The sequence below is a fragment of the Scomber scombrus genome, chromosome 21 (genome assembly GCF_963691925.1).
Source record: "Scomber scombrus chromosome 21, fScoSco1.1, whole genome shotgun sequence".
Lineage (NCBI taxonomy): Eukaryota > Metazoa > Chordata > Actinopteri > Scombriformes > Scombridae > Scomber > Scomber scombrus.
The window spans coordinates 22321641-22337634 of NC_084990.1; the positions used below are offsets into that span (position 1 = coordinate 22321641).

Below are 15994 nucleotides of genomic sequence, written 5' to 3' on the forward strand. Positions count from 1 at the left end.
AAGATGAAAAGACAAACAAAACTATGCTCGAGGAGGATAAACATCAGTCTGGCAGCCCAAACAAATCTTATAAATGCTTATAACTGACCTATAAAGCATCATTTAATTAAATAAAGTATTAATAAAGCCATCAGTTACATGTTAACTTAAACTGGTTCTCATTTTATTCTTCTTCAACCTAAACCTTACATCACCAGGTGCCAGTATGTAATTGCACATATTTAGGACGTGCAGTGATTTATATAAGCTGATATTATTTATACTCCTATAATCACCATCGGGATATGTAAAAAAAACAATGTATCTGTGGCATAGTCAGTAGAGCGAAATAAGCTAAACTAGGTTGCAATGGCCGTAGTTGCATATTTGTGCCTAATGGCATCCTACTCAATCCCACAAAATCCCTACCAATCACAGCTGAGTCACATACGTCACATGATAATTGGGTCACTGCATCTACGCGCATTTTTGTGATGCAGATTTGATCATTTACTGGATGAGATCTAGACAGGGAGAAAGCACATGATGTCTCTGATGGGTGAACAGATAAAGACGAGGGCCAGGCAGAGACAGACAGTAAGATCAGTGCACCTGTATGACCTAAATAAACAACTGACAAGTCTGCACACCTGGGGCTTGTACTATGAGGCAGGATTTGGGGTTAGCACTTCTAATTGGTGGTATGTCACCATTGCAACTTATGCTGCACAGTTAAATTGGTCTGGAGCAAGTTATCTTCAGACTTCTGGCCTATCAGATCCCTGGAAAAATCCTAAATTACAGTAAAGTGACAAAAAAAGAGCAATAAACCTAACATAACATCAGCTGCTTTTTAATTATGCAAAGTCTATTATGTGCCCACAGTGACGGCTGACAGTGTGGATGATTTTTACATCCATGCAGCTCAGAGTAACATGAGACAACTGTGTGATAATAATTGAAAATAAAAACAAAAATAAATCCACATGCTGTTAATTGTCCCCCATGATTATAAATGCACTTAATATTAAGTATTTTTATGTGACAATAATGTGATGGTTTCTTCATCATCCAACTAATAAGCAAAAAATACTCACTCTATACTTGAGTCATGTATAATAATAACTTATAAAAATGCACCATTTCACCAAAAGACTGAATGCTCCTGAAAATGTCAAATGGTGTAACCACAAGAGAATGACAAATATTAACATTATGACATGATTCCTCAGAGTAAATGTAATATTTAGAACAATTGTATTCCATTACCTTTATTTAATATAAAAGTTATAATGTAAGATCATGCCAAACTAGTTGATATGGTGTTTTATTGACAATTTAGTGTTTTTAAGCAGGTTGAATTAATTGGTACAAAGTTTTTATGGTTACACCACTTAGACATTTTTGCCATAATCCTCTAATATATTCTCTCAAAATGGATTAAAAGCAGAAATTTGATGCTGGGTCCACAAAAAAAGAATGTGTGCAAGTTATTCGTACGTTTATTTTCACTTTTAAGTTTGACAAAACAGCACCATTGACCCATATGACTCACCCCTCTTCATCTCTCTACAGGTGGCAGGTGAGCGCTACGTTTACAAGTTTGTGTGTGAGCCCGAGGCCCTCATCTCCCTGGCCTTCCCCGACAATCAGCGGCCCAGCCTGAAAGCCGAGTTTGAGCGCTACGTCAACGAGGAGGACACAGTGCCCCTGTCCCACCTGGATGAGGGAGTGCCCTACACCACAGATCAAACCCCCCAAAACATGGGCCCCCAGCCCTACTCCAAAGGCTACATGTACTAAAAAGCCAGCCCCCCCTCTCTTACTTACCTACCCTTCCCCACCTTCAGAAATCTTCCTGTTATACCAACCCATCATCATACAACACTCCCCGAGTCCCCATGCACCTCTTGCACATGCCCACCCCATCCACTTGTATATAAGGCTATGGTGTTTTTTTTTTTGTTTTAAATTAATCTCATTAGGGATTTATTTTGTTTTGTTTTGTTTTTAAGAGCTGCATTCCTCTCACATTTGAGGCCTACTCAATCCATAAACATGACTGTGGTTGAAGAGATTGCTTAATAAATACCCATAATAATACCCAACATGAAGTCCAGACTATTCTTTATTGTTTTGAAGTTGAATTTTTACAGTATGTTTTAACTTGTCTGCTTTTTTTCTCTCCTTCCTTTATGTGACCGATGTGGTTCACAAAACTTATTATTATACAATTCATATGCTGAGGCGGTTTAACTGACTATAAAATGAGTTGTTTTCTTGCTTAAGAGTTGGATGAGAGGGTCAATAATACTCTCCAACCAGCTGATAAGGTTAGCTTAGATCAAAGACTGGGAACAGAGAGAAACAGCTAGCCTAGCTCTGGTTTTCTTCAACTTGTTCTGGGTTTTTTTTTTTTTTTTTTTTTACAGTTTAAACAAACCAGATACAACATGTTAATTAGTGAGCTTAAGGGCAGGGAGTAGTGGTTGGATTATGTTACCATTTGACAGAGCCAAGATATCTTTCCCTTTTTTTTCTTCCCCCCCTCAGTGGTTTTGCTGTGCTTAGCGGTTTAACCAGCTCTTGTAGTAATTTTATATTCATCAATTTCTTCTAATTGAACTCTAAAAACAAGAAAATAAATGTTGATTGAAACTGCTCTTTGACCTAAAACACACACACACACTGCTCAAACACTACATATTCATCTATGAAAACACGACAATGTAGAATTAAGAGTGCATCCAGTGTTTGTTTGTAGTGACTTTAAAAAAAATTGGAATCACATTTTAATTTTCATATTAATTATATAATTAATTAATATAGGAAACATTGACCAGCTCTCATTAACACTTTATATTGGCAATGACATATAGCTGACATTGTAACATTAAGGATTACTGAACTGAATTAAGACTTGGCCATTAAAGTTTAATCACCATTTGTTCAGTCAAAGGTCTGACTTTGACAAAGAAGATGAAACCTAGGTGTCTTTTTCAGTTGTTAGCTGACACAGATCGTACTACACAGTCCACCTGGTATAAGCATAGAGAGGCACAGGAGATCTTCAGCGTCGCCTGAACGCTCGAGAGATTCTCCAGGCGTTGGCTTCCTCGTAACGGTTGTAGAGAGGTTCGAGCTTCTGCTGCCTCTTCTGCCGGCTGAGGCGCGTGGGGTCGCCCACTCTGTAGAAAGCTGGAGCAAACTCCACCAGCCAGCGAGGGTCGATGGTGGTCACCTCACGCATGTACTCCTTAGTGGTCAGAACCAACTCGTGGTACACAAGCCTGCAGAAAACACAATATTTGAAGAGAAAATTACTTAAAGTGCATTGATCCTACTTGATTGTGGGATATGGATAGTGACAGTCAATGATTCAGTTATAATAACACCAATTTGATCTCAACTGGGCTGAACCAGTAAAACCATCACATAATAACCTACATATAATATCTTTATTAAAAGAATACAATCTATTTAATGTGGAAAATTAGCAGTTTCAACAATATTATCTGTTTTTTCAGATTATTTTTTCACAAAATCATGTTCTAGTTTACCTAAGACATGAAAATATAATATATAATAATTATTTAAATGTATTTTATTGAAACTGAAAAATATAAGAACTTTATGAAACCATAAAAAAAGATCCTCATAACTACTTATAAAACTATTTATAACATAGCAACCTTATTAAAACTATTAACTATGAATTTAACAAAAAGCAAAAAATGTGTAGCACCTATACAAAAGTGTAACATTTTAAAAAATATTTTCATTTTTGTGCATTTTGGGCCACTTTAGCAAAAGTCTCCAAATTTAAAAAGTTATCCAGTGGGCCGGATTGGACCCCTTGGCGGGCCGGTTTTGGCCCAGGGGCCGTATGTTTGACCCCCTTGGTCTAAAGGAACAATCCCAAAATGCACCTGAACACAAAGAGTCTAATTCCTGAGATCAGCCTTGCGCTTTGCATTAAGGACTCACCATTCTGGTTGGCGGTTAAAGAGCGTGCTGGAGGGGTGGAGGTACACCACCTGCTGGTCAATCAGGGTACGGTAACCATCCTGAGGGTGTTTCCTGGCAGCGTTCCTGAAGAAACCGCTGCAAATAGCTTTCTGGACCCGCATCGAAGCTTTCCCGCAAGATACCACGTCCAACTTGTGCCTGAAGAAGAGCGTTGCATTGAAAATTAGTTATCTGTATCCTTATTGTATTATTTTTTATAAGACATCGTGTAAAGATTGTTTAATTGAGGTGAAAGGTGTGATTTTGTTTTCCCCTTTAAACTTCCCTGGATTCATGTTTTACTATATATTTTCTATGTATCACTTACACTGCGAAGCTTCTGCTTTCTACATTAAATAAAATCGAGTACGGTCTTTGTTTATTCTATCAGTCGTATACAGTTTCATTTTTGCAATTTCACACAGGAGGGAAATAAAAAATCAAGTCACAGTTGAATTCAATATGTCGACTACCTGTCCATGATGCTCAACATCTGCTTGCGGATGTCCTGCGCTCTCTTTAAGGAGCGAGCCTGGATGAAGTTCTCAAAACACCAGGGGTTGGAGAACTTGTTGTTCTTCCAGGAGTTGTAGACGGCCAGCAGAGTGAGATGGTCTCCCTCGAGCTGGAAGAACTTTGCCTTTCTCTGGTCGGCCTGGGCCTGTTTGTCCTGAAAAAGGGAAAGGATTGAATTTTGTTTTTTTTGTTCTGAGACATTTTATTTCTCAAAGGTGTTACGCTTCATCATGTTGTTGCCATGGAGATCTATGTTTTCCACCAAAAGACTTCAGAGACAACAATCTTGTTTATCAACCAGATTATGAATCAAGTAATCCTAAATGCATGTTACAGAAGTAATACAGATGTTATAACGGGAGCTTATGGACATCTGTGCATCGTTATAATGCAGTCAGCATGATTTTTTGTGACACACAGCCACATACCTTTGGTCTGTAGAAGATGTTCTGCACAGACAACATGGACACGATGGTGAGCATCTCTTCACTGCAGCCCAGATGGACGGACATGATCAACATCTTGCACAACATGGGCTCCAGAGGGAACTCAGCCATCTGAACAATAAAAGGCCAATATTAATCAAACACAGACATTAAAAAGATCCAAACACAATGCAGAGCAACTTCATAAATAGGGAAACATTGGCTCATTTCAAGCACTACTTTCAGACCGAAACTTCCGCTGTATTATAAAAGTGTTTCTTAATCTCCTCACCCTTCTACCAAGCCGTGTGAGTAAGCCTTCATCATCCAGAGCTCCCAGAGTGTAGAGCTGCTCCATGGCTGTGATCATAGTCTCCATCGGAGGAGCGTCCATGAAGTCAAATGCCAGGAGGTCATTGATGCCCATGGCCTGTTGGATGCAAGGAGAGCAAAATGAAAGCACTGTTTTCTTGAATAAATGGGCAATAATGAAGAGTGTTTCAATTTAAATGTGATACATTTCCAAAGAGAGGGTTCGAGGAGCCCACTTTGTTGTAGTTATGTTCGTACTGCATGTTTTATCAAAAGCCCAAAAGCAGTTTAACAGATGGAGACTGATTTATGGAGGAGTCAAACTACTAGATTACCTTCAGAGACAGCACGGTGCTGGCCAAGTTGGTTCTCTGGATCTCAGGCACGTTGGTGGTCAGCATCTCGTCTCTGTAAGCTCTCTCTGTGTAGAGCCTGTAACATTTCCCCGGGCCTGTTCTGCCGGCTCGACCTGCCCTCTGCTTGGCCTGAGCCTGAGAAGAAAGGGAGGAGTTTTGTTTTATTCAAAGGACTATAATGGAAAAATATGTTAGTTTTGAGGAGACACTTGTAAAATGATTGATTTCTTAACAGTAAAGAGGTTTTAAAATGTCTTACCTGTGATATGGGAGTCACCACAAGCTGATCAATGCCAGTTTTGGAATTATACACAATCTGCTTAACAAAGCCGGGATCCACCACGTAGTAGATGCCATCAATAGTCAGAGATGTCTCGGCAATGTTGGTGGCAATGATGACCTGGCAGAGAGCAACAGAAACAAAAAAAATGAGAGAGAATATAAAGATATATATTCATTTTTATGGTGTATGACTGGGCTTTAAGTATGATAATCAATAGTCAGCAGTGCAGTTATTACCTTTCTGCTGCCTGGAGGTGCAGGGTCGAATATCCTCGTCTGCATCTCACTGGGCAGAGCAGAGTAGACCGGCAGGATGATCAGTTCAGGAAGATCAGGCCCCAAAGACTTCATTCTCTCGTACAGGATCTCACAAGCGGTGTCGATCTCTTCCTGTCCGGTCAGAAACACCAAGACGTCACCTGGAGAGAGGATGAGGAAAGAAAGGAACAGTTTTTATTTTTACATTTTCCTTTTGTCCTTAAGAGAAATAACCGGGTTTCTCATACACAAAACATTTATTAAGTATCATGAGACAACAATGAGCTTAAATTCAAGACAGTTTAGTGCAGGGGTGCCAAACATCTGGCTCGTGGGCTAGAACCAGGCCGCCAAGGGGTCCAACCCAGGCCAAAGGATAAGTTAGATATATATGCTTTATTCATCCATTACACACAATAAATAAGAACAAATAGTATATATAAAAACATTAAAGTTAAAAAACAAACAAAGTCAAATACGTTACAAAATGATGTTAAGAAGAGGAAAGTCCCCGTCACTGTGTTGTGATTGTGACTGCAAAACAGTTTTTTTCCCAGGGCCATCACAGAGCTGAACAATCAGTCACCACAGCTTCATCTTTTAACCAGATGGGATAAAGTGAAACGTGAACTCTATGCAACATGGACCGTGCAACATGGACTGTGCAATATATAAAACACATCTATAAACTCTTGAGACAGTGCAATAAATGGTGAAGCAGGATGAGGCGGGGCAATAAGGGTTGTGCAATATTCCATCGCTGTTGCTCTAATCATGTGTTTCTGATGCACTTAATTATGTGTGAGTGTGTGTGTGGGCATTGATTTTTTTTAGAGGCTGCACAAGCAAATCTCTGTTGTGCTGTTTTACTGCATAATGACAATAAAGTTGATTCTGATTCTGATGTTATCATTGTAAAGCCTGATGGCTACAGGTGCAAGTATGAACATTGAAAGAAAGATAGAAAAGGAATTCCAATTTTTCTTCTGCTTCAGAGGTTTATTTCCACCCTGACCAGAGTACAAATCTCTGCAAAATTAATGAATGCATATTGATGTCATATTTAAATAATTTATATATTGAACATTGTGCAAAAAGTTGTCAATTGTGCAAAATAATCTGAAAAAAACTGAAGAATAATATTGTTGAAGTTGCATTCATTTTTCTTCAGACATCTCAGGCTGTTTATCTGTTTGGTAAATGGATGGTTTATTATAGTAGAGTTATAATACATATATTATTTGTTGGTTATAATGTGATGGTTTTACTGGTGCAGCCCACTTGAGATCAAACTGGTCTGTATACACTCCTGGTTTAGTGAATCAATCATACCTGGAGGCTCAGACAGATGGATCTGCATGACAGTGATGAGACTGGCATCCAGATAGTCTGTCTCCGGCTCTTTGGTGTAGAGAATCTCTACTGGGAAAGTTCTTCCTGGGATGGTGAAGATGGGAGCTTCAAAGAAATACTGGGAGAACTTGACAGCGTCGAGCGTCGCCGAGGACACGATCAGCTTCATGTCTTTACGTTTCAGTATCGTCTAAGAAAGAGAGAGCGGGTATTTAAACATGAGATGATTACCTCTTATAGTATTTCAGAATGTAATATGATATAGTTTTTAAATACCTTCTTGAGCAGACCAAACAGCACATCAGTGTGGATTGTTCTCTCGTGGGCTTCGTCCAGCATGATGATGGAATATTGACTCATATCAGAGTCCACCAGACACTCCCTCTGCAGCATGCCATGGGTCATGTACTTGATTACCGTCTCTGTACTGGTGCAGTCCTCAAAACGAATGGTGTAACCCACCTGAAATTAACAAGAAAGAAAATGAATTATAATGACTGAGAAAAGAGTAAAAACAGAACAGCTAGGAGGTTGTGTATTTTTTTTAAATGTAATTTTCCTTTAATTTTATCTCCTTTAAATACAGTTTGTCTATTCTTGCTTTTTTCCTACATTGAAATGGCTTTGTTTTCTTTTATAACGCAATTATTTTATGATTTGTGTATTTTGCTGCCTGGTGAAGCACTTTGTAGCTTGGATTTTGAAAAGTGCTCTATACATAATGTTTATTATTACTATTTAACAATGAATGTAGGTCCAAAACCATCCCCAACTTAGTTAAACTCCTGAAGATGTGTTCAGAAGCAATGGCATATGAGTAATATCAGTACTGCACTACAGCTTAAGCAGGTTAATCATCATTGGAAATGTCAAAGTAGAATTATTATTATGGCATTAATGTATATTTAACCCTCCTGTTGTCCTCAAGTCAAGGAAGGAAGGGAGGAAGAAGGACGGAAAGGAGGAAGGAAGGGAGGAAGAAGGAAGGCAGGAAGAAGGAAGGAAAGGAGGAAGGGAGGAAGAAGGAAAGAAGGAAGAAAGGAAGGAAGGAAAGGAATGAAGGAAGGTAGGGGGGAGGAAAGAAAGAGAGGAAGGAAGGAGGAAATAAGGAACGGAAGAAGGAAAGGAAGGAAGGTAGGAGGGAGAAAGGAAAAGAGGAAGGGAGGAAGGAAGGAGGGAAGGAAAGAAGGAAGGAAGAAGGGAAGGAAAGAAGGAAGGGAGGAGGGAAGGAAAGAAGGGAGGGAGGAAGGACAGACGGAAGGGAGGAAAGAAGGAACAGTCAAAACAGACAGGGTCAATTTGACCCGAGAGGACGACACAAATGTTAAGTATACGGTCTCACGGTATAGTTGATTCTGAGCAGTTTTAAGTTCTAACTTCACAGTGAGTGAGATTTTATCAATTTTTAACTCTTGTCTACAATTTTCTTTGGAGGTTTTAAACTTTAATGCTCACACATAACAATTAAAAGGCACAATAATGAGAACCACTGTATATTAGGATGAATACACATCAGTCACCTCTTGGCCTAGACGGCAACCGTACTCCTCAGAGACTCTCTTAGCCACAGACATGGCGGCCACACGACGAGGCTGCGTACAACCGATCTTCCCCCGGGCGGTGTAACCGGCCTCTGCCAGGTACTGAGTGATCTGCGTCGTCTTACCGGAACCGGTTTCTCCAACTACAATCATGATCTGATTATCGTGGATAGCCTGTAAAGAAAGAAAAAGAATGACCTGGTGAGGTTAAAGGCCAGCACCTTTGAGGACATCTTTCAAAAAAAGTCAGCTCCCCTTTCTCATTCAGTTCTCCTTTAACTTCCCACTTTACGTCTAATAACGCAGTATCACTTACACCCTGAAATTCATCTCATCTCGCCGCCGCTCGTACCTGAATGAGCTGTTCCTTCAGTTTAAAAATAGGCAGGCTCTCTCTCTGCTGCAGGATTGAGAGTTCTGTCTTCTGGCCATACGACACCTGGTTCCCTCCGAAGGCGTATCTTTTCCACTCGGGAAGATCAATAGGCATCGCGCCGATGCCTCTCATGTTGGCAGCGATCTGTCTTCCATCAACTGTAAAGGAGAGCAGCAGTGAATTGGGGGCAGCTTAAAGTTCAGCCGACATCCACCCCGACCTCCTGCAAGCAGCTATTTTTTGATTAATTAAGATGAAATGCCATGATAATGAACTTCCCAACAAGATTTTTTTTGTATTAAACCATGAGTCAGATGTAGTGACCAGCTGGGAGGAACTTGTAAAGCCTCCGATACGCCCTCAGGCCGCGGAAGACACAGTGCGTTGTGTCTCTGTGTGCCAGTGTAAACTCATGATGAAGCCAGATAAGCATCTCCAGCCATGGCAGGGTTACAGTGTAATAGTGTAATAGGCCTGGCACCAGGCAGATGTCAGAAATGTTATTTTTTAACATTTTTAATCTCTTCCACGCAACTTTAATTGTTTTTGTCTGTTTTAATTAGCTTCCGTTTGAATGTCTGTTTAAAGTTTGTTCCACTGATGCTTAAAAATTGTGCAGCCTCATTCATGAAGTGTTGGATGGACTGTTATTAAATGTGTAGTCCAGATACTTACAGTCAGGCATGGGGTCAATCCAGTGCTTGTTGAGACCAGTAGGGATAGAGTCCATCTCTGCCGCGCGAACCGCCTGCTTGATCTCTCGCCTCTCCTTTGCCAAAGCGCTCTGCATCATGGCGGCTTGGGAAAGGGAGCCGTCTGGGTTCTGATGGACAAAATTCAAACGTCAAACATCGGCAGGACAGAGGATTGGATAGAATATGTTTTATCAGACTGCATTTTGTCAGCATTTATAGCACAAACATACTGATCCCCTATGTGCTTCTGCTTATTTACATTTACACAGTGTCACTAATGCACACTTTTCCACAGCCAATATCATCCTGGTGTAGAGCTGCAGTGCCAGGAGCTTCATGCCTCCAGGCTGCTGCAGTATTGTGCTCCCTCTACAGGCGAGGAAAGTAATGACTGCCTCTCAATGAGTTTTACATATGCAGGTTCTTTTTCCTTTTCTACACTGCTCTGAGCATTATTATGACTTTCCTCTTCATTCATTTTGAGGATGAAGAAACTTTCCCATTTTAAAAATCACACACAGAAAAACAGAAAAGAACTAAAGCTGCAACATTCATTGCATGCAGGTGTTGTAATCGTTCCAACTGCAGCAGCTTTTACTTGTTCAGTTCGATCTCCACTTATTTATGCACCGCAAAAATACTCTGGTGCACACGGTCCGTCTGATCTGGTTGACCTGTGAATAACTTGGTCTAACTATGTTTGTTTGTTTGTTTTTCACTTTGTTTTGTTTTGTTTTTATTGTGTTCATTTTATTTTTTCATTCTTGTTGTTTTTCTAGGTCATCCTTCCACTTGCTTTCTTCTTCTCCCTTTTGCTCTGTTATTATGTGTTTTATACTCTGTTATATTGTTGTTCTTCATGTTACCTCATGTGCACCTACTATAAATAAATAAAATAAATAAAATACCTATAATTTACAAATGCTCTTAAAAGAAGAGGAAACAAACAAACAATCTCTAGAGCACTGATATATTTACCTTTACTATTTTGACTGGGCTCAAGTTCATGGTCCACTTAGTCTGTCCTCTCAGGAATGGTGGCTCCTCTTCAACCAGATCTACCTCTATCTCCTCATCTGTAGACAGGAGAGTTAGAATAGAGACATTATTATTATGCAGCGTTACTTTCAATCAATCAATGAATTAACATCTTTCATACAGACAAGCATAGTTCAAAGTGCTTTAGAGTTAGTTGATTTACAAGCTGATAATAAGACAGAACAAGTGACAAAATAAACAATAAATAAATAAATAAAATCAACTTTTTAAAAAGGACAAATTAAATAGACAAGAGAGATTAAAAATTATAAAAATGTAAAAAATATTATTTAAATTTAGAGTAATTGATAAGAGATTTTAATAATAAAATAGTGTAAAATAAAGTAGACAAAATAAAAGATTTAAAAAAAATTAAACATCAAAAACAAACAAACACAATAAAATAAAATAAAAAGACTATAAACTATTAAATTATTAAATCAAAAGCCAGGCTGAGTTTGAGTTTCCTTTTAAAACATTTGAAGATGAAAAAATAAAGAGAACAAATCAGGATTTTACCTTCATCTTCGTTTATGTTGGGAAGGATTCCCGTCTCCTCGTCAAATTCTGGGAATTCTTCTTTAGGAAGAACGTTGGCGGCAATCATCTGAAATGAAAAAAACAAGTCAATTTAAATAAAGTGGATAATTTATGGACATTTAACCCCTGAGGAACCCTGTTAAGTGTCACTTCTAAATCTGTGTGAATGTGTTTGATGAATAAATACCTGTTTTATCTCCCATTTCTCCAGGTCAGTTATCTTGGCGAGCCTTTTACGCTCCGTTGTGTTTTCTTCTATTTCGAGGATGCTGGCTTCAACGGGACGGTCGGGGTTCCTCATCGCTTCGTCTCCGACTCCGGTGTCCAGGTTCCTCCTCCGGTTGGGGTTCAGGTCCTCCCCTGTGTCCTGATCTACATCCTGGAAATACAAGCAGAGGTTTTTGCAACACAATTAATTAAATACCGGCTCAGTGGGGATTTTGCTGCTTCACAAAATGTACTACAGTGACTTCAATTTCAGTCTGTATCATCTACAGATTAAAATGTCAATGTTTCGCCATGAAGAAGGAAACTGTCATAACTCCAACATACATGATCCTATCAATCCCCAATGTCTTGTGCTTGATAAGAGTCCAACCCTGAACAGACCAATGTATTAATACTGAATCAGAGTCATAGCATCACCTACTGGCAACAGGAAGTTTCATGTTTTACACTTTTACGCCCTGTGGATGGCAGGTTGAACAGATCAACCTCAAATTAACACCGAAAAGTCTCAAGACCTTAGAGATTGTATATTATGAAGTTGGTGACTCTCTGAGGAAAGGTGTTACCATGACGACGTGGGAAATTTCTATGTCTAATAAAGGAATATCTTAAAGCATCCCATGATTTTCTGAAAAAATTGGAAATTGGTATAAAAAAACAACTTCACTTCTTTATATCACCTGCTTAGTCTTTAAGTAGCTGGGGAACAAAAGATAAGAAAGCTTTTCTTCCACCCAGAGAAGTTATCTCACCTTCATGCTCAGGCTGGCCTTGGTTCCGGTGAATGAGAGCACCTTGACTTTTACTTTTTGACCTTTGGTGACGACATCAGCTACGTTTGCTATGCGACCTTCTTTGCGTAACTCTGAGATGTGAACTAGACCCTCCCAGCGTTTCCTGCAGAGAAGAACACGATTATAACCTACAGAAGGATCACGCTGGAATATGATAACTTAAAAATCTCTCTCAGCTCACTAGATGTTAAAAAGCAATCATTATCTTACTAACCTGAGGCCCTCCAGCTGCACAAAACAGCCAAACTGCATAATACTACTAATTTTGCCGATGTAGACGGTTCCCACAACAGGCTGGTCTGACAGCGGCCGATCTGCAAGTCTGTCATGGAAGCGGTCTGATTCTGTTTCCTCCTTGTTGATGTTGTTGTTGATGTTGATGTTGATGTTGATGTTGTTGATGTTGTTGATGTTGTTGCTGCTGCTGCTGACGTCTACAGGTGGGACAGGTGGGCTCGGAGGTCGATCGCTCCATCGAGACGGCCGTTTCCTCCTGCGCTTGGGGTTTGGTTCTCCTTCCCGTTCTCTCGATCGGGAGCGTGAACGATTTCGCTGATGTCCGCTCTCTCTGTTTGGGTCTCGGCCTCTGTCACCTGACCTGAGGAGGAAAAATGTAGTGAAGAAGATGTTAAAAATCCTAAACTACACACTAGTCTCATGTGTTATCAGTTACAACCACTTCTTTTCTAAATGGAGGGACAAACATGATTTAATTACCTGTAATCAGAGCTTGTCCCACACACGTTTGGCATGAGCATCTCCAACTCCTTCATGGCTGCTGCAGCAACCTGCTCGTCATCTTTATCAGTGTGTTGAGGTGGAATCTGATGGAGAGGCAATAATTATGAATGATTATTTACTCAATTAGTTGTTTTCTACATAAAGTGTCTGAAAATGTTATCCTTTTTTTCAAAAGCCCTAAAATGATGTCCTGAAATGTCTTGACTTGTCCACAGCAATAACCCACAACCAAAAGATATTCAGTTTATTGTCATGGGAGACCAAAGAAACAAGAAAATATTCACATTTAAGAAGCTAGAATCAGAGAAATCTGATGTTTTATTCCATCAAAAATAACTCAAAATCATTCATCGCTAATCAAAATAGTAGAGGATTAAGTCAATATTCCATAGCTCCATAAATAGTGGAAAACTAAACTTTATCTATAAGGTCTGGTATTTATTTAAGCTATTGTTAATTTTCCTACAGACCAAGACTACTTTGTATGAGAAGGTTACCAGTAGAGGCCAATATTATTGGCCAATATTGACCTATCACAGATATATCAGTATCAGCGTACATGTTGTCTGATATGTGCCGCTACTTTTTATTTAAAGTTATATATGGAGCATTTAATGTATATTTGCTCTATAATTCTCGTATCATTCTACTATAAAGCTTATTCTTAAATGGTAAAATATCATACCTTCATTACATATCGTTATGCTTTGAAGTGAACATTGCAAAGAAACCCCAAACATCCAGTATTGGTCTGGCCCTCGTTATCAGAAGATAGAAAAAATCTTTATTTATATGTCACCATCTTTAAATAAACATGTCTTACCTTCCACGCAGGTGCATCTGGTTTACATAAAGCTGGATATTTCTCTTTCATCTTATCCTTCTCACTCTTTGGTTTAACTTCCTGCTGGGATGCTGTTATAAAAACCACAGAGAAGAAGATATTCAATATTTATATAAAGCTTTTAAATTAAACAGTCATTACATATAATATAAACAATCCTTTACCTTTACTGGTGGAAGGTGATGGTCGCATAGTTTGAATAAGTCGGAGTAAATTACCAATGAGAGTATCCTGGAATAAAAACACAAGAAATATGAGGCAAGGCAGCTTTATTTATATAGTGTATTTCATACCCAAAAGCGCAATGTGCTTTACATTAAAACAAACATTTAACAGTAAGAATTGGAAACAAAAAACATTTGAAAAATTAAAAATAAAACCCAATAATAGTAAAAATTTGAAACATTAAAACATACAATTAAAAACAAAAACCCCACTAATAATAATAATTAATACAGAAAAACAAAGTACAGAAAAAAAAGAGAGAAAAATAAAATAAAAAGTAGACTAGAATATTAAGCATTAAATATAGGTTGCAGCATAAAATAATTATTTGCTTTAAAGTCATTAAAAGGACAGACAGTGCAAATGAAAGACTACAATTTAAAGTGCTTTAAAATAAGAGCTCAATCATAATCACAGGAGAAGAGAAGTGTTTTTGTTATCAGTTGAGCTTAGAAACACAACAAAATGTAATATAAGCAGTAAAGAAACAATGTAGTGAAATACTTACTGTAAAATCTGCTCCATTTTCTGTCAGGACAGCTTTAAACTGAGCAAATGTTGGATGTTTTTCTGCCAAGCTGATGATAAATTCAGCTGTAAGAAAAATAACTAGTTTAGCTTCACATGCTACTTCAGACACATTATTATAAATTTTAAGTGATATATCATATATTATAAGTTACCTAGATCTTTCTCGCTTATTCCCAGATGATTTTCCAACTCCGTGCACACCTTAGATACCAGAGATAAATACTCCAGGCGTTGTATTTCGTCTAAAGCAGCCATTTCTGTTGTTTATTTTGATATGACCAGGAAGCACTTCTTCTTCTTCTGCATCTTCTTCTTCTTCTTCTTCTGCTTCTTCTTCTCCTGCTGCTTTAATATGAGCGTCCTTTAGACGCCTCAGTGCCGCTGCCGCCCCCTACCGGTAGTAATGGTACTACATGTACTACACATTAAATGGACGTTACATTAAAACACATTTAAACCTGCCTGGGAAGTACTCAGGATTGGAAAGGTTACTTTGGAAATGTAATAGGTATTTAATACAATAAGTAATGTAACTATTTAAATTACTTATTTAAACATGGGAACAGTGGCGATTTTAGACACAACTTGTGCACTTTTACACACATACTCTAACCTCAATTTCTGCATTTTTGCACAAAATACAATCTGCTGCTACTGCTGTAAGAAAGTACATGTATTGCACAGGTCCTTTATGTACTTTTAATATGTCCTTTAAAAAAAATGTAATGTACTGTGTAATGTGGCAATGACAATAAAGCTTCCTTGAATCCTTAAATCCAGCCCTAAATTTGATCTCAGCACCCCTAAAAATAAATAAAAATGTTTTGCTAAAAATTATTTTACACAACTTTAATTATTTTGCGAGCCTGTCTGTTAGAGATGGGACAAACACTTATGCTACAGGTTCAAAAGGTTTTAATTTAACAGGTTTAATGTACTTTGGATAGTTCTG

At 38.5% G+C, this 15994-nt stretch overlaps 3 protein-coding genes across 3 annotated transcripts in view; 2 read left to right on the forward strand and 1 right to left on the reverse strand.

Annotated features, from left to right (window-relative positions):
* The window catches only part of etv4 (ETS variant transcription factor 4), a 34198-nt gene extending 32111 nt beyond the window's left edge, over nucleotides 1–2087 (forward strand). Inside the window, exon 12 of the mRNA XM_062443050.1 lies at nucleotides 1555–2087. Coding sequence (XP_062299034.1) covers nucleotides 1555–1782 — 228 coding nt within the window. The 3' untranslated portion in view covers nucleotides 1783–2087. The remainder of the gene's footprint in view (nucleotides 1–1554) is intronic.
* The window catches only part of nbr1a (NBR1 autophagy cargo receptor a), a 504698-nt gene that overhangs the window by 282015 nt on the left and 206689 nt on the right, over nucleotides 1–15994 (forward strand). The gene's annotated exons all lie outside the window — the stretch shown is intronic.
* Nucleotides 2533–15306, reverse strand: LOC134003742 (ATP-dependent RNA helicase DHX8-like). The gene is made up of 23 exons (XM_062443049.1): nucleotides 15195–15306; nucleotides 15020–15105; nucleotides 14451–14517; nucleotides 14266–14357; nucleotides 13419–13525; nucleotides 12916–13299; nucleotides 12660–12804; nucleotides 11867–12058; nucleotides 11659–11746; nucleotides 11080–11177; nucleotides 10082–10229; nucleotides 9383–9564; nucleotides 9010–9204; nucleotides 7766–7951; nucleotides 7469–7679; nucleotides 6116–6297; nucleotides 5856–5996; nucleotides 5576–5731; nucleotides 5221–5358; nucleotides 4932–5060; nucleotides 4461–4657; nucleotides 3967–4146; nucleotides 2533–3269 (listed from the first exon to the last, which is right to left on the reverse strand). The coding sequence occupies exons 1-23, from the start codon at nucleotides 15295–15297 to the stop codon at nucleotides 3050–3052; spliced, it is 3627 nt and encodes a 1208-aa protein (XP_062299033.1). The 5' UTR covers nucleotides 15298–15306; the 3' UTR covers nucleotides 2533–3049.